This window comes from Eptatretus burgeri, chromosome 17 (genome assembly GCF_056783735.1).
Source record: "Eptatretus burgeri isolate ZD-2024b chromosome 17, Ebu_testis_v1, whole genome shotgun sequence".
Taxonomy (NCBI): Eukaryota; Metazoa; Chordata; class Myxini; order Myxiniformes; family Myxinidae; genus Eptatretus; species Eptatretus burgeri.
Genome location: NC_140977.1, coordinates 10,564,577 through 10,587,432, shown reverse-complemented (window position 1 = coordinate 10,587,432; position 22,856 = coordinate 10,564,577). Strand labels below are relative to the sequence as shown.

The window sequence follows — 22,856 nt, the reverse complement described above, 5'->3', positions numbered from 1 at the left end:
GTACGTGACGTCATTGCAAATGATGCCCAGAACGGGCAATCGCTCCTCCATCCGCTCGTGATCATTTAAATCGATAACCAAGCGAATGGGCCAATTATAATGCTTCGCTCTTCCTGCTCGAGAAATGTAATAATTGTTATCCTCGCCAGAGGGTCCGTTTGTTTGTGTGTTTGTACAGAACCTGAGGAGGTGTATCAATTACATCCTCTTGAAATGGTTATGATAATGATACATAAGGTGTTCTGTATTTTCACACAAAGAACCCGTGGGCTCTATGTTTAATCGTTTTTCAAAAATTCCAGCTGTGGGGTATACTCATGTGCGGGTTATATGGTTTTTCACCATACAGCACGGGACATAACCACAGGGGGCCAAGTTCATTTCTCAAGGATACACACACACACACACACACACACACACACACACACACACACACACACACACACACACACACACACACACACACACACACACACACACACACACACACTTCCAAAGTAATTTAAGGAACCTGTCAGTGTTCGTACATAAAGCTCAAGGTCCTTATCTCCTGTGTCACTGAAACAGCTCAGAGTTTAAATGTGAGGGTCTGCTCAGTTCCCAAGTTTCTTGGAGAGCACTTGCCAAATGGTTTAAGCACTGCAGCAAGCACTCCATTCGAAACTGTTCAAGAACGGCGAGCTTGGCAAGCGTTGGCTAGCTAGCTCCTTTGTAAATGAACGTACCCTTGGTCTGTCGCAGTCTATAGATATAGTCAGCACGATCGTCCTCTTTTTCTCCAGAAATCAACCCACTTTCTTTGTCAACTTTCAGTTTGAATTCAACCGTGAAACTTTTACGTTTTCTCCTATTTGTACTGACAGCAGACATTGAACAATGGGGACTCATAATGGTATGGACAGAGTCCTTGGTCTAAAAAGGATTCATGGGGGCCACGAGGGTTGGTTGAGGAACTACTCGTAGCTGGGTCACTTGATCGTGCTTTAGTTTTCTCCTTATCTTCAGGGCTACCTATCACTGGCTCTCGTCTCCCTCCTGGTCTCTAAAATGGCTGCATAGTGTCCTACGTCCACCCTGCATGTCGTGGACAAGGCTGGGAATGACATGACTTCTTCAATTTCAGGGAAAAGTGGGATTTGTTGGAAAGAAAGAAGGCCGTGACACAGGTGGGGATAAAAGGGGATGTTGCAGGTCATGTTGAAATGTTGGATTTTGGGGAAGAGGGTGGGGTGTGTGAGTTCGTGTATGAAAGAAAGTTAAAGAGGGACGACACGGGAACATGTTTCTAATCTTTGCCGGGCCGGGCACATCTACTGATGGGTTATACCAACAATGCCGAGAGCTTTACGTCGACCTTGTCCAGGACTATTGGATGTGATGCTGGATCCCTTTGCCAAAAAAAAAAGAGCAATGCTCCATTGACCTTCAAATAAATGCCTCAGACTCAGGTGTGAAAAGGAAGTGCCGATGTCTAACTTTGCATGGCAGGCCGTTATTGTTGGAACTTGCCTGAATTTCAAGATTGTCATCGATTCGCCTTGTTTGTGGCTTGTCGTGTGTTCAGCGGAAAACTGAAGACTCTGCTTCGTCGGCGTCCGCGTCGCCAGTCTCGAGACCCTCGTCTCATGTTTCCTCGACTGCTGGTTCTTTGGAATGCGCTTCTGTCACCCTGGCATCCGAAGTTTCAAAAACCTCACGGCAGAGTCCCCACACCTCAAAAATGAATGAATCTACCAAGTGCACCATGTTGGAGAGGTGGGTATTGTATTGCTTGCGAACAAGTTGTGTTGTTCTTTATTTTGTCGTTTTTGAAGATGTTGTCCTGAAAGCCTTTTGTTATCCCTGCCACCGAAGGGATGTGGAGGTGTTTTTTGTTTCTTTGTTTGTTTGTTTTTTTTCTACAACCTTCAGAACCCTTATTTTATTTCAACTGAATTGTATACTTGAACACTGTAGAACACAAATCGCCTTCTTGGCACATTCAAAACGCAGTTCCGCTTCGCTGTACTTGGACATGTTATATAAGGTGGTGTATCGACTGCTGGAACACTGCATAAACTGCCGGAACCTTTTTTATACCACCTTTTAAAATCATCTTGCTTCAATTGATTTATATACTTGAACACTGCACGAGGTAAGGTGTTCGATGAACTGAATAGTTCATAAATGCGATATCTGTGGTCATGTGGTTTTTTCTTCTTCTTCTTTTTATCCTCTTTTGTACGTGGCACGAGGCTATGGGTGGCATCATTTGCTGGTGGTGTTGCTGATGCAGTGCCCTCTGCTGGTTAGGGGAGGAATTTGTTCATGGTGCCTGTGATAGCTCACCGACTCTTCGCGAAGGACATCGTGGGATCTTTAACGTCCACCAACTAAGGCTGGCAGACAGGGCACTTTAATTACACTGGGGAACAAAGTTTGTGTTGCATTGATACCAGCACTTGATCTTACCTAATTTGAGTGTGCTGAATTCAAATCTGAAGTTAGTTTCTCTCTGCAAGCTCGAGATTTTTTGCAATCCACCATTATCAACATTTATTCGGTAAGTAACATATATTTCGACATAAAGACGATAGGAGATTCAGAACAATTGGTAAGGATGGAATGCAAAGTTCAAATTGGTCCTATTCAGGCAAGAATTTGCGCTTGCAGCTCTTGCGTTTGTGGACTTCCACAGGGCAATCTCGTTTGATGCTCCAGCAGTAGTTTGCCATCATATTTTTTTTTTTTGTCCTATCGTCCTTGATAGCGCTCTTCCATCGTCATGAGGTCCTGATGGAAGCGCTCTCCCTGGTTCTCACTTACAGCCCCAAGGTTCTCAGGGAATTGATCAAGGTGACTATTCAGGAAATGGAGCTTGACACTCATGTTGCACCCAAGATCGCGAAAAGCCAACAGCATTCTAGTAACCAGAAACTCGTAGTTATCTGCCATTTTGTTACCAAGAAAGTTTTGTATAACTGTGATGAAAGACAGCCACGCTGTCTTCTCCTTGTCATTCATCTTCCTTACAAATTCCTCATCACGTACAAGGGCACGAATTTGAGGTCCATCGAACACACCTGCTTTGATATTCTAGAAAGACAAAGCAGGAAAAGCAGAAACGATATGTTAAAAACATTCACCATCAGTACTCAATGCCTTCACGAACAGTTTCATCAAGCCGAGCTTGATATGGAGTGGGGGAAAAATGATCTTCTCTCGGCTGACGATTGGGTCATTCACAATGTTTGGCATGCCTGCTTCCAGAGTTTCACGGATGGGCCACTCCTTCTGGATCCAGTGTTTCTCTCGAGCTCGGCTGTCCCACATGCAGAGATGGCATGGAAACTTTGTGAAGCCTTTCTGTTGATCAAGGAGAACGTTGACCATTTTCAGGTCCACACGAATGATCCAGTTGAGCTCGTGATATTTGAGTAAGTCAATGACCATTTTTATGTCATTATGTTCTTCTCGCAAATGCACTGAGTGACCAACTGGAACCGCTCCATAAACATTGCCATTGTGCAAGAGAATACACTTGAGGCTGCGCTTAGAGGTATCCAGAAATAATTGCCATTCTGTTGGATTATACGAAGTAACACCTAATTGCCTGAGAAGACCTGGGACATCGTGGCAGTAAACAAACTGCTTGTCTTCTGAGAAAAAGGCGACAAAGATCTGGTCCCGCTTTCGGAAATATGAAACATTTGCAAAGTGGTCAAGTAGATTTTTTTCTTGCAGCCTGGAGGCTAAAACCGCAGCTGCTTTCTTGGAGAGCCCCAAATCACACACAGTCATTCAATTCCGGTTGGATAAACTGCTGAGGGGCTGACGACTGTTTGGTATCAGATGAGGAGGCTTCGGATTCTGAAACCATTTCTTGAAGCCCTTCATCACGACCCTCGTGCTCTTGCTGATCATGTTCACTGCCTTCATCTTCAGATAAGACAAAACCATGAAAGACTGGACCGGGGAGTTCCTCAGAGTGCGGAGTAGGTCGAATTGCTGAGGGAATACAGGGATAGGAGATCTTTTGCCGGTTTTTCTTGCCGACACCCTTTGTGTTGAGCGAGCAAAAATAGCAGTCAGTTACGTGGTCCTTGGGTTCTCGCCAAACCATGGAAACTCTAAAAGGCAGACCCTTTCGTTTTCCGTTTGTCCAGTCACGAAGCATTTCCTCACAATTATGACATACAATATGAGGAGGCCATTTCTTGTCTTGGTCGCCAAGGGGACATCAAAATAGGCTTTATAGGCACGCCTTACAAACGATGTTGTATTGCGCTTTTGAAGTAGTGTGTTGCAGCCATATACATAACAGAATGCATCAGGATTATTTACACATTTATGTCTTATTGAAGAAGCCATGATCAGATCTGAAACAAAGAAAAACATAAAGTTAAAGAATATATATCAACAAAGATAAAGAAGATTGATGTCAAATAAATCGTTAGCAGCAAAACGAATACGGTCTATAGTTATTTAGCGGTTTAGGCATCGTATATTTCCACTAAAGTCCGAAATCGCACCCCTAGTTCTCAAGTTATCCCGAGTGCAAATAGCAACGGGTGTCCTTTTTTGCGGAAATCGCAAGTTTCAAATTGCATGAAAACGAGAGCATGTAGAGGAAAACTGATTTCAGATTTGAAATCAGCGTTGAAAATATACATAGAATAAGTTGAAAAATCTCATGCAACAGATAATGAGAAAAAAATTTGTTCCCCAGTGTTAAGGCCCAGTCACACCTTGACATTTTAGCCAGCAATGGCAACTTATGTAAAACGCTGGCTTACGCTGAACTTTTGATGGTTTTTTTTTTAAAGATTCGGACGTATGCATAACATATTCGTTACGGACACAGAACGTTTCGTTGTCTTATCGATAACTTGTACCAACGAATGCTTAGCCTGTTGTCGGCGTTCACAACCTATGCCCAACGATAGTCTAACTTATGCATAGCGCGCTGCACGCATCGCCGACGATGACGTGGCGTAGCCTATTAAAAGGCTGCCGCACAACGATTCAAATCATAACCGCCGGAGAAATGGAAGTGTCAACATCGCAATCAAACCTTGGCGATCTTGCCAGCGTATGCCGACCTCTGAAAAATGCGTCTAAAACACTGGCGCACGTCGAATACGGAATGGGTAAGTTTGGTATGCGTGAATAGAACGTTAAAGTACGCTATCATACGTCGTAGTAAGTGGAGTACGTCTTGTACTTTTAAACGTGTGAAACATTTTACGACGTACTTGCCGTATGACACACGTTCCGCATGCGATGGGAATAAGTCGTACGCACGATATGCGATCGTTGGCACATGTCGACAAAAGTTACTCATAAGTTGAAACACGTCGAGGTAATGGTTAGCGTCAGTGTTCCAGACTCCTTGGTTTTTTTTTCTTCTTTGTTTTCTTCGGTATGACGTTGATGTTGACACTTCGATTTCTAGTGCGTTATAATATAATATAATTCATTGGCTGCCGCTCAACGATTTAAATCATAACCGCACTAGAAATCGAAGTGTCAATATGACCGTCATAGCGAAGAAAAAAATAAACCAATGTCACCCGCAGGGTGACCCGTATCTTGCCAAAAGGTGACCACGTGTGACTTCTTTAAGGTCACACTGAGGTGAACAGAGCTGCTATCCACCAGGAGCGACTCCTTGAGGAATATCTGCCTACGACAGATTCCGATGAGAATCGTTCTTCAGAGTAACCATGAAAAATATGCGTTTGCCTCATAACGTCACCAAATGACGTCATAATGTCTCAAGCTTGACATATCTAGAAAGCACTCATTGAGGTGTTCAATTTGAGGTACGACACGATATGGTTCCTAAAACTTGAAAATTTGACCTTGGGGTCAAATATGTTTGACCTTAGGCGCTAACCATGAAGGTCAAGGCCAATCACCACCAAAAATTAATCAGCTGAGCGCCAGACCATGAACTATATTCCCATGAAGTTTGAAGATGATCCGATCAAAACTACTCAAAAAATAAGGGTTTCATCGACTCCCCTGATTTGCGAGTGACCTTGACCTTTGACCTTGACCTTCAATATTTTATGCACTGAAAGGGACCTCTATAGGCCTCTGATATGCGAAGTTACAAAAATTTCCAATGATAACTGTGCTCTGCAGAATTTTTTATACGTGATTACAGACAAACAAAAAAAAAACATACAAGCTGACTAACATATCTTGCAAAAACTTCGTTTTGGCAAGATAATAAATAAATAAAAACCAGGGAGTCTGGAACACTGACGCTAACAATTACATTGACGCGTTTCGACTTATGAGCACCTTACAAGTAACGTGTGTCTACGATCGCATAACGTGCCTACAACTTATGGCCAGCGTAGCAGAACGTGCGAGTCATACGCTGGCATACGTCAAAAAATTTCAAGCATGGAAAATTTGAGGACAACCGCAAAGTATAACAATGAAAGCCAGCGTACTACGGCATATGGCAGAGTTTTTCAGCGTGCTCTCAATGTTTCCAAAACTTACCCATAACGTATTCGACGTGCGCCAGCGTTTTAGACAATTTTTTTTAAAAATCGGCAAAAGCTGGCTAAAACGTCAAGGTGTGACTGGGCCTTTGTCAAGTCTTTGGCTTCAATGCTTGCGACTTCACGCAGTGTCTGTTATTTCTAAAATCCTTGCCAGTCGGTGCTCGTTTTGTGCCGAGAAATGTGTTTCCTTGTGTTGCTTCGCTCGGTTTGTCATTTTGTTCATCAATCTGGAAGAATGCCTTTGATTGTCACTTTCTTCGAGTGTTCGAGATCCTCCTCTGCTTACCTGTGATGTCAAGTGAATGATAATTGAGAATTCAGCTCGTCTCTGTCGAGCCTCCACCGAGTGATTTGACCCATAATTTCTGACAAATTTAAAAGGAGTGAATTTTACGATTTTATTTTATTTATTTTTTTTGCCCCTTGATTTTTGTATAAACGTGACATGCATGAGAATCCCAGTACCATTATCGCTCAGTGTGTGTGTGTGTGTGTGTGTGTGTGTGTGTGTGTGCGTGTGTGTGCGTGTGTGTGCGTGTGTGTGCGTGTGTGTGCGTGTGTGTGCGTGTGTGTGCGTGTGCGTGTGCGTGTGTGTGCGTGTGCGTGTGTGTGCGTGTGTGTGCGTGTGTGTGCGCGCGCGCGCAGACATCGAAGAGCTTTATTTAAAGCTCCTCCAGTGAAGTGGAAAGGGAACAGTGATGGAAATAAAAATGGATCTGCGGAGGAACGGAACGAAGCACAGCCGACTCCAAAAAAGAGGAAAGGTACTACCTTGTTTGCCTCGCGAGATGTCATCATTTAAATTTTCCCTTCATTGTCTTATTCACAGTTGTACATCTGTGTTGGTCTGTTTATTTAATACTTAAGGAATTTTATTTGTAAGATTTTGTATCTCACTGATAGTAGGCCACACCTACATCTGGACCGGTTTAGCCATCCTTTTTCTAAATCTACTACTACTGAGACTACTGCTTTACTGACCCTATTGTCTTCTTGTGCGGTCCCCTGGACAACGTTTTGGTTGGGCCAAACGTTAAAACCGAAGTGCAGGAATTTATAATTTGTTCAGGGTGCCGGTGATGATTCCTCTCCTGTTCAAGAAAGCCGCTGTGACATCTTTAACATCCACCAAGTGATGCCGACAGACAGGACACCCAACTTGGCATCTGTCTCAGGGCCTGCACACACATAGTTCCCTACCTGTGAAACACCAGCCTCTTCCCTCTCTTCAGACCTTGAAAAATCAAATAAATCACAAGCTTGGTCAAACACATGGAATATGTCTTTCAATCCTGATAAATCTCATTCTCACCATCTCTCTCCAAAAGGACCATCTGGAAACCCCTCCATCCCCCCATCTACTTAAACAATCCTCTTGAGGAAGTTCAGTCATTCATACTCCTGGGTCTCACTCTCAGCCATGATCTTTCTTGGGCAGGCACATTTCCAAGTTGGCTTCCAAAGACAGCCACCAACTGAGCATCCTCCGTCGTACAAAGTCCTTCCTTGGCACACCTGAACTCCTTTCCACCTACAACACCTTCATCCACAGCTTGACGAAGTACTGCTCTCTTCTCAGGGATGGCGACCTAGCCTCACATCTTGCTCAGCTTGACGCCGTGGAAAAAGGCCTTTAAGATTCTTGGAATCTTCAGCAATGAAGCTGAGTCTCTGGGTTTAGCACTTTGCCATCACAGACAGGTGAGTGGTTTCTGTGTTCTACCACCACCTTTCTGGTGTTGCACCCTCTGCTCTTATTGCACTTTGTCCCCCCCCCCCCCAGCTCTCTGCAGGACTCTCATGGTCCACCATCAACCCACTTCTGGTGAAACTACCTCAATCCAGGATCAATGCTCACCTCCTTTGATTTGTTCTTTTTTCCTCACCTGTGGAAACAACTTCCACATTCTCTTTAATCTCATTCTTCCCTCCAGTTATTCAAACCAACCACTTACCACCATCACAGATCATCCCCAATCCAAAACCATAACCTTTTCTACCCTCACCCCACCCCACCCCACCCAAGTGCCTCCTCAATCCAAATTTCCAGTTTTCCCTCCTAAATCCATATTGTCCACCTCAGCATTATTTCCTTCCCCCAACCCGACCCCCCCTTGCTGTTCCTTTTGTCCTGTTGTATCCTGATCCATTCATTATATTCGTACGAGCTGTTCCATGAGCCTTGACTCTGTATACAAAAAAAAAAAACTTTATAGATATGTCAGGATTCAAACCCAGGTCAGACTGTCCAGATGTCAGGTCAAGTCAGGTATAGGAGCATGTGCCGGAGCATCGCGTCACTGCACCCACTTTCTGCTGGTACTCCAGGGGCCTCCGTCGAGCCATCCCCCAGGCAGATACCTGGCTCATCCCCATTTCCTTGAAATGCCGATCAACCTGCTGCAACCACGAGGCACGTGCTCGGCCCATTGGCCTCCTCCATTCACTGAGAGCATGGGCTTCCTCACTGAGAGGATCTGGTGAGCAGGACCAGCATCAGGAAAAGGAGCCACACGTCCATACAGCTACAGCTGACACTCACGGACTATGCAGGTAACACATCTCATCGAAGTCTCTCTCAGCAACTACTCATTGGACACAGTTTGAACAGCGACAGCCAAGGATTCTCCGAAGAGACCTGGTACCTCAGGAGTTAAGTCTCCGTCTCAGATCCCTGGTCAGGGTCCAAGTCTCACGTCTGTAGAGCAAGACCGGAAGCACCAATAACTTAGACTCAGACTTTCGTCATCCTGCATAGGTACTGACAGAGTCACACCCCATAATCCAGTGAATCCACGACTCCCCAGGCCTGACCCAGAAGTCTATTGACCTCTGGTTCACAACGTGCAGAGACATGAATATCACTGCCAAGGAAAGTGAATCTCTCCGTGACCTCAACATCCTCATCACAAACAGGTAGACAAGAAAGCAGCATCCAAGATGTTGATGAAAGCCCAGATCTTAGTTTTGACTGAGGAAACCCGTAATCCCAGCAGCTCAGACTCATCGTAAGGGTATCCAGCATCTCCACAAAGATGACTGCATCATCTGTGAAATCAAGGTCAGAGATCTTGACATTCCCAAACAAGGCACCGCAGCTTGATCTCTCCAACATCCTCCCCAGAATCCAGTCCATACAAGTGCTGAAAAGTGTGGGAACCAGCACACACCACTGACAAACTCCAGTAACAATTGGAAATAAGTCTGAGATGGATAACCAACACACCTCACAGCGCTCTCAGTTCTCGAGTGTCTTTCAGACATCAGATTGATCAGTTTTGGTGGCATCCCACGAACACGGAGAATCCTCCAGAGGGAATCCCGAATCACTGAATCAAACACTTTACAGAGAACGACATAGGCTGCAAGCAGCGCCTGCCGAAACCCTCGTCTGTCTTTTGGTGAGGACCCGAAGAGCAAGGAAACGTTCAGTCGTTGATCTCTTTGGTGTAAAGCCTGACTGCTCTGGCAGCTGGTGCTCAAGCAGATGATGGCAAACCCTATCAAGAGTTATCCAAGCAAAACATTCCCAACACTGAGAGTTGCGTTGCCCCTCAGTAGTTGTTGCAGTCTTGGCGATCACCCTTCTCTTTCCAGAGAGGGACAACGAGGCCCTTCTTCCAGTCAGTTGGGATGATGCCTGCGTTGCAGCCAGAGCACAGAACTGCATGCAACGATATGAGTACAGCATTTCCACCAGCCTTGAGAAGTTCAACATGGATGTCATAGATCCCAGGAGCTTTAGCCCATTTCAACCAATTCACCACAGTCTGTGTTTCCACAAACGAAGGTGGTTCACAGTTGATTGGAGGGTCAGCAGTAGGGATTATAACACCCCTGACTTCCAACTCAACAGCTGGTGGGTCAGCCCGGTACAGCTACTCAAAGTAGCCGGCTCAGCGGGACTTCACTTCGGACTATTCGGTCAAGAGCCCACCACCCTCTGCTCAAACGGCAGTACACCGAGGGATGGGCTTGGAGGAACGCAATGCATTAATTCCTCTGTAAGCAGGACAAGGATCACTTGTCCACAGGTGATCATTTACCCATTCATATGTTCCTCGCACGTAGACCTCCTTGTCCGCCCTCAAAGCACATGCAGTTTTAGATCAACTCCCTGAACAGCTCAGCTCTGCCATTAAGCCTGGCCTTGAGATTCTGGTCAATGGCATCCAGTGTCCCTTGGGAGACAAAGTTCTTCTTTGCCTGACTGTTCCAAGACATCCACCAGCAACATCATGTATGGTCGTGTTGAAGGCACTCTACAATTCTCTAGAATTCCTCAAAACACCCAAACCCCTCAAATCCCCACCAGCTATCCTCTCGTCCTACAGCTTTCCAGCATGCAGCCTCGGCTGGGATGGTACCATTCTCCTGGTTCTAAGCTGCAACTTCTGAGTTGCTTCAACAAACCTGTGGTCGGTATTGAGGAACCGAGTGCTCCAGTCGACCCTGCATTTCTGGATCATCCTCCAGCAGCCCTCAATGAGCACATGGTCATTCTCCTTTGCCACACCACCACCATTGCAATACCAAGTCCAGCGATGAGCCTGTGGGCACTGAAACCATGAACCAGTCACCCTAAGTCCATGACTTCTTGCAAAGTCAAGGAACCTAGTGCTATTCTGGTTCAGTTCCAGACCCATGGGGACCAACACATGTCTCATAACCATCCCTATCAGTTCCAGTGGATGCAATGAAATCCTCAAAGACTAGAGGTATTTCGCTGGAGCACTCATCAGGCATGGCATAGAATCCCTCCTTCACAGTGAGATCGCTCGCATCAGTCAGAGTATATACAGAAAGATGTGTGTGCTTACCTCTTCGCTATTGCACCAGCTCATCAATTATTTCATTAAAATGTTTAAGAAGTGTTTATGTCAAGAGTAGCCATGCCTTTGTGGGAAAAGGTGTTGGTAGCTGTGATCGAGCAGTTCAATCAAAGGAAAATGTTTGTACTTATCGGTGCTTTTCCTGTTTTTATCCCCAGACACGGTTCAAAGAGTTCGCAAGAGTGGGTCGCGGCAGAAACTTCGGAAACAATCCAGAAACGTACGTGACGTCATTGCAAATGATGCCCAGAACGGGCAATCGCTCCTCCATCCGCTCGTGATCATTTAAATCGATAACCAAGCGAATGGGCCAATTATAATGCTTCGCTCTTCCTGCTCGAGAAATGTAATAATTGTTATCCTCGCCAGAGGGTCCGTTTGTTTGTGTGTTTGTACAGAACCTGAGGAGGTGTATCAATTACATCCTCTTGAAATGGTTATGATAATGATACATAAGGTGTTCTGTATTTTCACACAAAGAACCCGTGGGCTCTATGTTAAATCGTTTTTCAAAAATTCCAACTGTGGGGTATACTCATGTGCGGGTTATATGGTATTTCACCATACAGCACGGGACATAACCACAGGGGGCCAAGTTCATTTCTCAAGGACACACACACACACACACACACACACACACACACACACACACACACACACACACACACACACACACACACACACACACACACACACACACTTCCAAAGTAATTTAAGGAACCTGTCAGTGTTCGTACATAAAGCTCAAGGTCCTTATCTCCTGTGTCACTGAAACAGCTCAGAGTTTAAATGTGAGGGTCTGCTCAGTTCCCAAGTTTCTCGGAGAGCACTTGCCAAATGGTTTTAGCACTGCAGCAAGCACTCCATTCGAAACTGTTCAAGAACGGCGAGCTTGGCAAGCGTTGGCTCGCTAGCTCCTTTGTAAATGAACGTACCCTTGGTCTGTCGCAGTCCACATAGTCATCACGATCGTCCTCTTTTTCTCCAGAAATCAGCTCACTTTCTTTGTCAACTTTCAGTTTAAATTCTGCCGTGAAACTTTTACGTTTTCTCTCTCTTATTTGTACTGCCAGCAAGCAGTGTACAGCAGGGACTTGTAATAGTATGGACGATTTTGTGGAGCTTGCAGGGTGTTTATACATTTCTGATGGATGAAAGGCCTGGTTTCCGGTTGCTTCGGTTCTGGAAACCAGGCCGGTTTTTTTCACATCTCGAATCTCGTTTCACTAGTGGCCACTAGTCATGACGCAGCCCTTGCCCCAGTTCACAATTACGACGACGACCATAGGACCATTCCTGCGTTTAAAGTGAGGACCGCAAGACATTGGGTAACCGTAGTAACCATGATGGTATAATCCATTTCGAAGGAATGTGTCCACGCTGCGTAAGCAGTTCTTCACTATTGACTTGACTATCTCCCCTGTTGTGGCAGCGTTGGACATTGGAGGAATCGACGTGGCTGAAATTGGGTGTGGAGAAGTACGGCCTCGGAAACTGGAGCACGATCCTCGCTTCATACAACTTTTATGAGCGCACCAACGTCAATCTGAAGGACCGCTGGCGTAACATGGTGAAGAGAGATCCTCCTGTCCCGAAAAAGGAGGATGAGACTTTGGACACAGAATGATGTCTCCCTAGATGGGTCTGGATGTGCACCGTCATATCCGATGGTCCGGCACGTTTGTGTTGCGCAGCCGGGCGCGTGCCTTTTTCGATCGGTTGTGCCACGTTCAGAATGCGATTCTGTTTTTGCCAAACAGATTGTTAAATTTAATCTTCCTACTCGAACCCCTCGGTGATCAAGAAGTTCACCGTGTCGTGAGGCTCCGCATTCAGAATGAAAGTGCTCCACATTTTGTTTGATTGTGACTTACACACGCGTTTCGATTTGGGATTACATGTTCGAGGAGAGAAAAGTTCTTGCGAGCTGGTTTATTATGTCATAATATTTTTGTTTGTTTGTTTGCTTTCTTCCTTGTTGAAGCAACATTTTTGTTATTATTTATTGATGATAAAATAATAGGATTTCACACCTCTCCTACAAGACTGCAAAGTGTTCATCGTAACGGTGCTTGCTGCCAGATTTTCTTGCTCACAGTATTTGAAAAGAAAATTGGACTCGTGGAAGTGAGTCACATGAGATCACTCACATCCTCACCAGCCACTTGGCTCCTCACAAGCTTCCCATTGGATTTGATGTTTTTTTTTTATATTTTCACTCTGACATCACCGATGTAATATAAATTTAAAAAAAGATGGCCCGTTTTTCCTGTTTTATATTTTCTCTCTCTCTCTCTCTCCCTCTCCCTCTCCCTCTCCCGCTCTCTATCTCTAGCTGTCTCTCTCTCTGGCTCTCTCTCTCTATCTCTAGCTGTCTCTCTCTCTGGCTCTCTCTCTCTCTCTCTGGCTGTCTCTCGCTCTCTCGCTCTCTCGCTCTCTCGCTCTCTCGCTCTCTCGTTCGCTCTCTCGCTCTCTCTCTAGCTCTCTCTCTGTCTCTCTCTCTCTCTCTCTATCTCTCTCTCGCTCTCTCTCTCTCTCTCTCTCTCTCTCTCTCTCTCTCTCTCTCTCTCTCTCTCTCTCTCTCTCTCTCTGCGTCTCTCTCTGCGTCTCTAGCTCTCTCTCTCTCTCTAGCTCTCTCTCTCTCTGGCTCTCTCTCGCTCTCTATCTCTAGCTGTCTCTCTCTCTCTAGCTGTCTCTCTCTCTCTAGCTCTCTAGCTCTCTCTCTCTCGCTCTCTCTCGCTCTCTCTCACTCTCTCTCTTGCTCTCTCTCTCTCGTTAATGTCCGACCTTTCTGCTCATGGCATCTAACTTTATTATAGATGACATTTCCAATTACAAGTGGAGTTTCCTCTCTTATTCACGGAATACTGGCGGATGGCACTTTAAAGCCCAACCGTCACCATTCATTACAGGCTTCTTATGAAATCTCGTACCGTCACCTCTCCTCGACGGGTGCTGTACGTCCACATATATAAAAATGAAAGGACGACGTCTGTTTCCACCTCTCTCGCAACTTTGTAGACGATAACAACGCATTACAATTTTGCTTTCAGCATCTAAATTGATAACACTAAAAACTCCTTTAAATTCTTTTGAGCCCAGTCGAAAGTGCACTTTCGAACACACTTGTCTCGGGCCAGGCCTATAAACTGCAATGGTGGTCTCTCAGTCAGGGCGGTTCATCAATGTGTCGTCCCTCAAATGGACATTGAACTGGGCATCCCGTCTGCCATCCGGTAAAGATCCCAGTGTCCTCCGCCAAGAGTAGGAGAGCAATCGTGCCAGCACAATGAACAAATTACAAATTCCTGACCTGCAGGGGGCACTGCATCAGTGGCACAGCTGCAACCGAAGCAAATAATGCTACCTACAGCCATGTGCTACAAATGAAATCAGTTAAAAGCGTTCACCATACCGGATTACATCACAGCATTCCAGAGGGTGGCACTTCCGTCACGGGACTTGTGTTGTTCATGGGCATGTCGGAGAGTTTAAAATAAACCACATCTAACAGTTTATTCGTAGCAATTTTACATTACAATGTATTTTTAACCCATAAAGCCTTAAATATTTTTTAATGACCCCCAAGGTACACGGTTCATGTCTGATTAACAGAGAGAGAGAGAGAGAGAGACAGAGAGAGAGAGAGAGAGACAGAGAGAGAGAGAGAGACACAGAGAGAGAGAGAGAGACACAGAGAGAGAGAGAGACACAGAGAGAGAGAGACACACAGAGAGAGAGAGAGAGACACAGAGAGAGAGAGACACACAGAGAGAGAGAGACACAGAGAGAGAGAGACAGAGAGAGAGAGAGAGACACAGAGAGAGAGAGACAGAGAGAGAGAGAGAGACACAGAGAGAGAGAGACAGAGAGAGAGAGAGACACAGAGAGAGACAGAGACACAGAGAGAGAGAGACAGAGAGAGAGAGAGACACAGAGAGAGACAGAGACACAGAGAGACAGAGAGAGAGAGAGAGAGAGATATTTTCCCTCGTTCAACTCGCATGTTTGTTCGTTGTGTATAAAAGCAAAGGATGAAATGAACAGAACGTCGGTGTACCAACCTCCATGGGAAGTGTGAAGCTGAGATTTTGGGTGTTAATCCTCCATCGGGCCAAAGGGGAGCTCGAGGGTGAATGCTCGAAATGTCAGCTTTGCGCTTCCCATGGCGGTTGGCGTACCTCAATCAAATCGATTGTTCTACCTGCCCGTTGACACGAGCTTTCACCAGCAAGACTAGTTCATCGTAATGTGAAAAGTATACCGATGTCCTCGTCGTGCGTACAGGTGAGGCGTACAATCTGCCCCGTGAAGTTTGTCATGAACAGTTTGTAAATTGGCCATCGATGATGGAAACACTCTAAAGCCTCCTATCCAGCGGCCTGGGGCTGCAGAAGCCCAGGCTATACATCTTCCCAACAGGGGAATTGCCCGACCAATCGTCGTGACGAGAAGTAACGTCCTAATAAATATCCCACGTGCACGGTGGCGCCAACATTCCAAACTTTCCATCTGTTACGTAGTCTCGAGCATCCCCTGCTGAAACGTTGTGCCACTTACAATTAGCACGCGAAGACTCCAGATGGAGCAAAATGTTTAGTCTCCAAGTGGTAGTTGAGCACATTGTCCGATGTAATCATATAGTCTTCTGAAAGGCCAAAAACTCCTGTACGGTTGCCCCCACGATTTCCTGGCAAAAGGCCTCGTCGGGCAGGGCAGCGAAACGCTCCAGGGAGACGCTTGGTGGATGTGCAGGGTCGAAGTTGGCGAGGCCTCGACTCTTCAGGAAAGCATGCCTGACTCTGATCCGCTGCAGCTTGGTGCGAAACACCTGCTCACCCTCACGTTCCAGGTACAATTTATACTCGTTTCTCAAAGTGCTGTTTAATAGCATGTACATAAGAGATGTGTATCAGTATTTGCAAATACAATAAGCCTTGATGGAAAAAAAAACAAAAACCAGTGCGAGGACAAATCGTCTGTTGTACAAGAGAGACTCTCCCTCTCCAATCGCATCCTTCTGACATTCCCCAGCTCCTCCAGTAACCCCCAGGCAGGGGAATTCATCGATGGGTGTGCCATCCCTCCGATGGACGTTAAACGATCGTCCCGTCTGCCGACATTAGTTGGCTGACGTTAAAAGATCCCGTGGTGTTCTTCAAGAAGAGTTGGCGAGCTATCGCCGGCACCATGAACAAATTCCAAATTCCTTCTCCGATTTCTCGAGGGCATTGCATCCGCGGCTCAAGCCAATGGTGCTACCCCGCAGCCTTGTGCTGGCATGCAATATGAAAGGTGCCGACAACTCCTACCTTGTACAGGCTCTTTTGCCTCGCTTATTGTGGGGTCAGCTTGGGAATACTTTTTAAACCTTTCACCAACTGCCTTGATGTTCGAGGAGTCGATTTTGGCTAGAATTTGTTCATGGTGCCAGAGATAGCTCGCCTGCTATTCGCGAAGAACAGCGTGCGATCTTTAACGTCCACCAACTAATGTCAGCAGACCAGACGACCAGTTTAATGTCCATCCGAGAGACGGCACGCGCATTGAAACGCTGGGATGACGGTTCAAAGCTGGACAGCTCACAGGTAAGTGTGCGTACCTCAAAGCTTTCCCGACCAGTCGTGGCACATTGCAAATTCAACTGCATTCCAAAAATTAACACCTTTATGCACCTGCCAAATGTATTTAATTTAATAAATATGAGTCTGGTGCTTGTTGGTGAAAGCCAGGGGTCAGGAGAGCTTTTTTAAACCAAGGAAAAGTAGCTCTTTTTTTTTTTTTGCATCCCTAAATTAACGACTCGGTTTGAACACGTACCCACAATGCCTTCATAATTTCCACCACGATTGGATTTGAATACCACAAACCCACACGACGCATTGTACAGTTCTCCATACCTGCGGGTGCTCGACCAACAAGTGGTGAGGAATTCCAATGATGTTGTGCAAAAGGTCAAACGTCCTGATGAGCCGCCCGCGATTGCCCAATAGGATACGAGGGACCTTCGTTACCAAGGCCCTGAGCTCAGCCCTTCGGAACCCGAGATTCGCCATCATCGTCTGCACAGCCGGAACGCGATCCGTTCTCGTAAGACTTGCCGGAGCAATAGCTCAAGTCATTCTCAAAGCAGCAAGCATTTTTCAGAAACATTTACGGAGCAATTCTACGACTTTTCATCAGGCGATCAGAAGGACACTCAATAATTCTGCCACATTTTAAGTTTACAAGTACATGATCTCGAACGATTGTCGTATGTACCAGCAGCGAGCACAAACTGAGTTTCAAAATGATGCAATTTAACAGTATCAAGTTGGCCATCCTGCTCCCACCTGCTCTATTCCCAGCTTATGGACCGAAACTAGAGAGTTCAGAACACTATACCCCATGCAGTGTTCAAGTATTGTGTTTAACACATTGGAACATTGAATTAACACAGGTGGGGTTGATTCAGCCTGTCATCCGTCTGAGGTCGGCGAAATGAGTACCAGTGAACCGGGAGAGGGGCACAGTGTCAGCGGCACAGCGACGCTCCAAGAAATGATAGCGACCAAGCAGCCAAGCTGCCAGACGCAAGAACAGAACTTCAATTTTAATAAAATGATTTTTAAAAGTTTAGCACTACTGTAGCAGTCTTATAGACCATCCTTATACACCTCAATAAGTCGACTGAGTCGCAGTTTAGGAGATGGAGGCCATCGAATGCAGCGTCAATCAGCATCATACATAGAATCGACGGTTTCTTCTACACCCCGCGATGCACCCTCTCGTGCTATATATCGATATGTAGCATGGTTCTTTGAAGTGTTATGAAGGCGATTTGTTTTCTACAGTGTGCAAGTATCTCATTCAATTCAAAGAGGTTCAACGGCGTGTAAAAACATGAATTCCGGGTTTTAGCGTCATTGTCCGCAGTGTCTGTTACATCACCCGATCGAACGCGTTACATTTGTTCTTCGTGCCTGTTGTTTGTGTCCTTTGTGACATCCTTAAAAACAGCAAGTTTCCTGTTTGGAATGATTTTCAATTTTGTTCGACTGCCATGAAATGATCTGATAAACTTTGAGTTGATTTTTTTTCTTTCTGTTTTGACCCCAAGTCTCCACCCCCAAGGGCATGAACTGGACGCCAAATCCAAAAGAGTCGTTACATATTTCATGTGTCGCAATGTTGATTGCATGTACAAAGTTCCTTAAAAAAAATGTTAAATATGCCCATAATTGCATTTTATTTTATTTTTTTTTGATTCTGTCCCGGGGGGGGGGGCGTTAGCCAAAAATGATGCTGCTCTTTTACTTTGCGCCATGTGGTGATCATAACTACCAAGTTTGGTGAATTACTGACCAACCATTTAGGAGATAGAGTGACGGACGGACAGCCAATTACAATATCGCCACATCCCTCCCTCCCCCCCCCATTTTTTTTTTCAAAAAGTGTTACAATAATCATCGTCATTGTACGAGACTCCTTACGGAGTGTCGGTGCTGCCAAATAATTTTCTTGGCAAGGGTTACGCCGGGCGGCTTGCATCGTACCGATTGCTGCCTTTCAAACGGTTAGTCAGGACAGGAATTTGTAATTTGTTTACGATGCTGGCGATAAGCTGCCTGCTCTTGGCGAAAGACTCAGACATGTCTTTGACGTACACCAATGATCAAGGCTTGCAGACGGGTCCTCTGGCTTAATGTCCATCCGAGGGATGGCGCACACAATGATGGCACACACGTACCATCTGTCATCCCTCAAACTGGCAAGCAGCAGCTTCTTCGCTCACTGCAGATCTGGATAAAATCACAAACTGGTCCAACACTTGGAACATGTCTTTCAATCCGGACAAATCTCACACTCTTATGTCTCTCTGAAAGGACCATTTAGAACCCCCCCCCCCCCACACTTCCTCAACAATCCTCTGGAAGAAGTCCTTTCATTCAAGCTTCTGGGTCTCACAATCTGCCATGATCGTTCATGGGAAAACCACATTTCCAACCTGGCCTCCAAAGCCAGTTGCCAACTGGGAATCCTCTGTCATGAAAAGTCCTTCCTCGGCCCATCTGAGCTCCTGACCACATAAAGCTTTTGTCCACAGCCTGATGGAGTACTGCTCTCCCCTCTGGGCTGGTGCTCCTGCCTCTCACCTTTCTCGGCTTCACGCTGTGGAAACCAAGGCATTTCGGATCATTGGTATCTCCCACGATGAGGCTGTGTCTTTGGGCCTCTCACTCTCTCACCGCAGGCAGGTCGGTGGTCTTTGTCTTCTTCCGTCTCCTCTCTGGTCTCACCCCCACCCCACTCCCCACCTTGTCTGCGATATGCCCCCCCCCATATTTCCGCAGGGTGCTCAAGGTCCGCCAACAATATCATTGGAATCTTAAAGATTATTGGAATCTCCCAAGATGACGTGGAGTTTATGGGCGTATAGCTTTGCCAGCGCAAACAGGTCGGTGGTCTCTGTCTTCTTCCGCCTCTTTTCTGGTTTTGCACCCTCTGCTCTCTCAGTGCTTCCTCCCCCCCCCACAACCCCTCAGGTTTCTGCATGGCTCGCACAGTCCACTATCAACCCCCTTCTGGTTAAACTACCAAAATCATGAATCACTGCTCACCTTCACTCTTTCATTCCTCTTTTTCCCCACCTTTTGAATAAACTCCCTCACTCTGTTCAATCCCATTCTTCCCTCCAGGCCTTCAAAACAGTTGTTCACCACCGCCTCTTATCTTCCCCCATCCAAAACCTCAATCTTTTCTACCCCCGTTAATCCACCCCAAAACCACCTCCTTCAAATTCCCTTCTTTCCTTCCTGAAAGTCCCTGTAATGTCCATCTTGTATGCCCCATGTTCCTCACCCCATCCCTCTCCCTTCCACAGATCTCCTAATGTCTCTTTCCCAATGTTTTTATTTGTTCTCACCTCGAGTTAAAAAAAACAAGCCACTACAACAGCACTTGGTCGAGCACAGACCTCCATGAGGTATCCCACTGAAAGGCCAGATCTGGACCTGGACCAAAATCTAATCAGCTTGTTCTCGTCCCAAGTTTTGTCTGAATCCATCCACATTTTGAGATATCGTGCTGTATATCGTTTTTTTTTTTGCCCCATCTCTCAATTATGAAGAATCACTTGTAAAATTCTGGTATCCGGATCTGAATCTTCACCAAAGTCGAATCAATTTGTGCTCGTCGCACACCCAACCCGTCCACCAGGTTTCGCCCGAATAAGTGCATAACGGTTTGACATATCCTGCTCACAGACAAACTGTGAAAACATAACCTCCGTCCACCTTTGGTTATGGAGGTAATGAAAACCAAATCCTACAAATATATTTAATAAACAACAACCATCATGTCACCATAAACCTCCCCACCTTCATAATCTCCTCCACCTCGGCGAGGCTCGCGGTGATCAGAGACGGAAGTCGGCTTGTGAGTTCTCGAGTCTGGAAAACCAAGCACCGGATCAGAATCGAACATTAAAGCACCGGACAAAAGAATGAAGATTTAAAAAAAATATTATTTTAGAAAATAAACAAGTTTCAGCTCATGGTATCCAGGGTCCCCTTTCTAGGCCTTTCGGGATTTCTGTGGACTTGAAAGCACCATATTGCTTTGGATGATGTACTCAAGCTCGAGAGACCAGCATCCCTAGAGGTCACTTTGCGGGATGAATCCTACTCCTGGTTGTGATCTCTCTTTAACTAGAACATCTGTTTAAATCACCTGGAAGACAATTCCCTTCGAGGCAGCAGGATATCTCACCCCACCAGGCCAGACTGCAGCAACATCACCCTGCAAATCTTGAAGTTGAGAAAATGAGAAACGACTCCTCTGTTGGAAACATCTCTGACTTTCTCAACCCTCCAAAAGGACAGGCTCTGAAATCCCAGAACTCGTTTTTTGGGAGAGGATTACAAAGAGCATTTGGAGCTCCTGGCCCTCACTATTAGCAACAACCGATATTCGGCTTCTCTCCATAACCAGTTGTCACCTCCGGATTCTCTTCAGGGTCAGGCCCTCCCCATGGAATCCCATGCCCTGCGCGTTAATGGCATCTCACGGCCAGTGGTCTCAGCTGTGCTTGAACGCGCGTTTTGTGCTTGGTGCTCACTACAGACGGCTGGTACTCATGAAGGAACAGTAGAGACCATGAGGTACACCCACAAACGGGCAGGAAGGAGAAACAAAAGACTTGGGGGGGGGGGGTGGGTTAACAGAGGAAGAAAGATCATGGTTTTTGATGGGAGATGATCTGAGATGGTGGTGAACAGCTGTCTTGAAGATCTGGATGGGAAGAGAATGTGGATTTTTGGTTCCACATCCGGGAGGGGGGAACAGAACTAGAACGGCACGAGGTCGAGCACATAATCTCCACCAGGCTGAATGGTTTAGGTTTTGTATCCCACTGATAGGCCAGATGTGCATCCTGACCTTAGCCCCAAATCTAATCAGCTTGTACTTGTCACCTACCCAACTCATTCACCAAGTTTTGTCCGAATCTGTCCACAACTTTTTGAGATATCCTGTTCAAAGACAGACCAACTGTCGGGGGTGAAAAAATAACCTTTATCTACCATCAGTGCCCAAGGCAACAAATGAGTGGAGATGAACAGTGATCCTGGATTTTGGGAGATTCACGACAAGGAGGGTTTGTGAATTATTCAGAGTTCCGGTGATAAATTGCCGGCTCTTCGTGAAGGACACCGTGGGATCCTTAATGTCCACCAATTTGGGAAGCCCATTTTAACATCCATCCGAGGGACGGCACACATGAATGAATCACCCTGCCGATGAAACACCGGGATGACAGTTTATAACTGTTATCGGGATTCGAACCCAGGCGAGACAGCTTCGAGGCGAGTGTGCGTACCTCTGGGCTATCCTACCCACCGGCCTTTTCCATCACATTCCGATAAATGTCCATGTCTGTATAATTAATGCATGACATCGGTGGGGTGGGGGGAGTTGCACGACATCAAATGCATTGAGGTTTTCAGGTGGAAGGGACTCGGAAGTCCCTCGGTGGTTGTAAATTTCATTTCCGGTACTGAAGCCAACCTGTCGAGGACTGAGGCCAAGCTCATTCTGGTAAAACGCCAGGCGGTTGTCCAGTCGCTGCACACTCAAACTCAGCAAGAACGGTGCGGCTCCGATCATACGACCAACCATTTCACGAGTGAAGTGACGAGAGAGCAGAAAGTCGACCCTGTCCAACAAAACACAATCGTCATCAACACAGTTATACCGAATCGAAGCATTTCCAAAGGGAATCGAGCTCGGTGTCCGTGTTGTGTCTCGCGTATCCGCTGGGATGTCGATGCGGGCGAAGTGTGTGTGTGTGTGTGTGTGTGTGTGTGTGTGTGTGTGTGTGTGTGTGTGTGTGTGTGTGTGTGTGTGTGTGTGTGTGTGTGTGTGTGTGTGTGTGTGTGTGCGTGCGTGCGTGTCAGGTCCACTACAAGCCTGAGGTCCTGTTAAAATGACAAACACCATGAAAAGTGTCCAGCATGAGCTGGGAGAGCTCGGTTACCGAGCT

General features: G+C 46.2%; 2 protein-coding genes across 6 annotated transcripts in view; one reads left to right on the top strand and one right to left on the bottom strand.

Annotated features, from left to right (window-relative positions):
- Positions 1 to 13,593, top strand: part of LOC147009290 (telomeric repeat-binding factor 2-like) — a 40,255-nt gene extending 26,662 nt beyond the window's left edge. For all 4 annotated transcript variants that reach the window (XM_085861904.1, XM_085861903.1, XM_085861902.1 and 1 more), the window contains 4 exons: positions 1,565 to 1,755; positions 7,149 to 7,267; positions 11,494 to 11,555; positions 12,768 to 13,593. In XM_085861904.1, coding sequence (XP_085718030.1) covers positions 1,565 to 1,755; positions 7,149 to 7,267; positions 11,494 to 11,555; positions 12,768 to 12,962 — 567 coding nt within the window. In that variant the 3' untranslated portion in view covers positions 12,963 to 13,593. The remainder of the gene's footprint in view (positions 1 to 1,564; positions 1,756 to 7,148; positions 7,268 to 11,493; positions 11,556 to 12,767) is intronic.
- Positions 13,594 to 14,834: 1,241 nt separating this feature from the next.
- MTERF3 (mitochondrial transcription termination factor 3) overlaps positions 14,835 to 22,856 on the bottom strand; it is a 9,540-nt gene continuing 1,518 nt past the window's right edge. Inside the window, exons 3-7 of one of the 2 annotated variants that reach the window (XM_085862108.1) lie at positions 22,851 to 22,856; positions 22,382 to 22,529; positions 20,695 to 20,766; positions 17,236 to 17,397; positions 14,835 to 16,175 (exon numbers count right to left, since the gene is read on the bottom strand). The exon at positions 22,851 to 22,856 is cut by the window's right edge and continues 190 nt beyond it. In XM_085862108.1, coding sequence (XP_085718234.1) covers positions 15,972 to 16,175; positions 17,236 to 17,397; positions 20,695 to 20,766; positions 22,382 to 22,529; positions 22,851 to 22,856 — 592 coding nt within the window. In that variant the 3' untranslated portion in view covers positions 14,835 to 15,971. The remainder of the gene's footprint in view (positions 16,176 to 17,235; positions 17,398 to 20,694; positions 20,767 to 22,381; positions 22,530 to 22,850) is intronic. The other variant, XM_085862109.1, reaches the window with a different exon arrangement.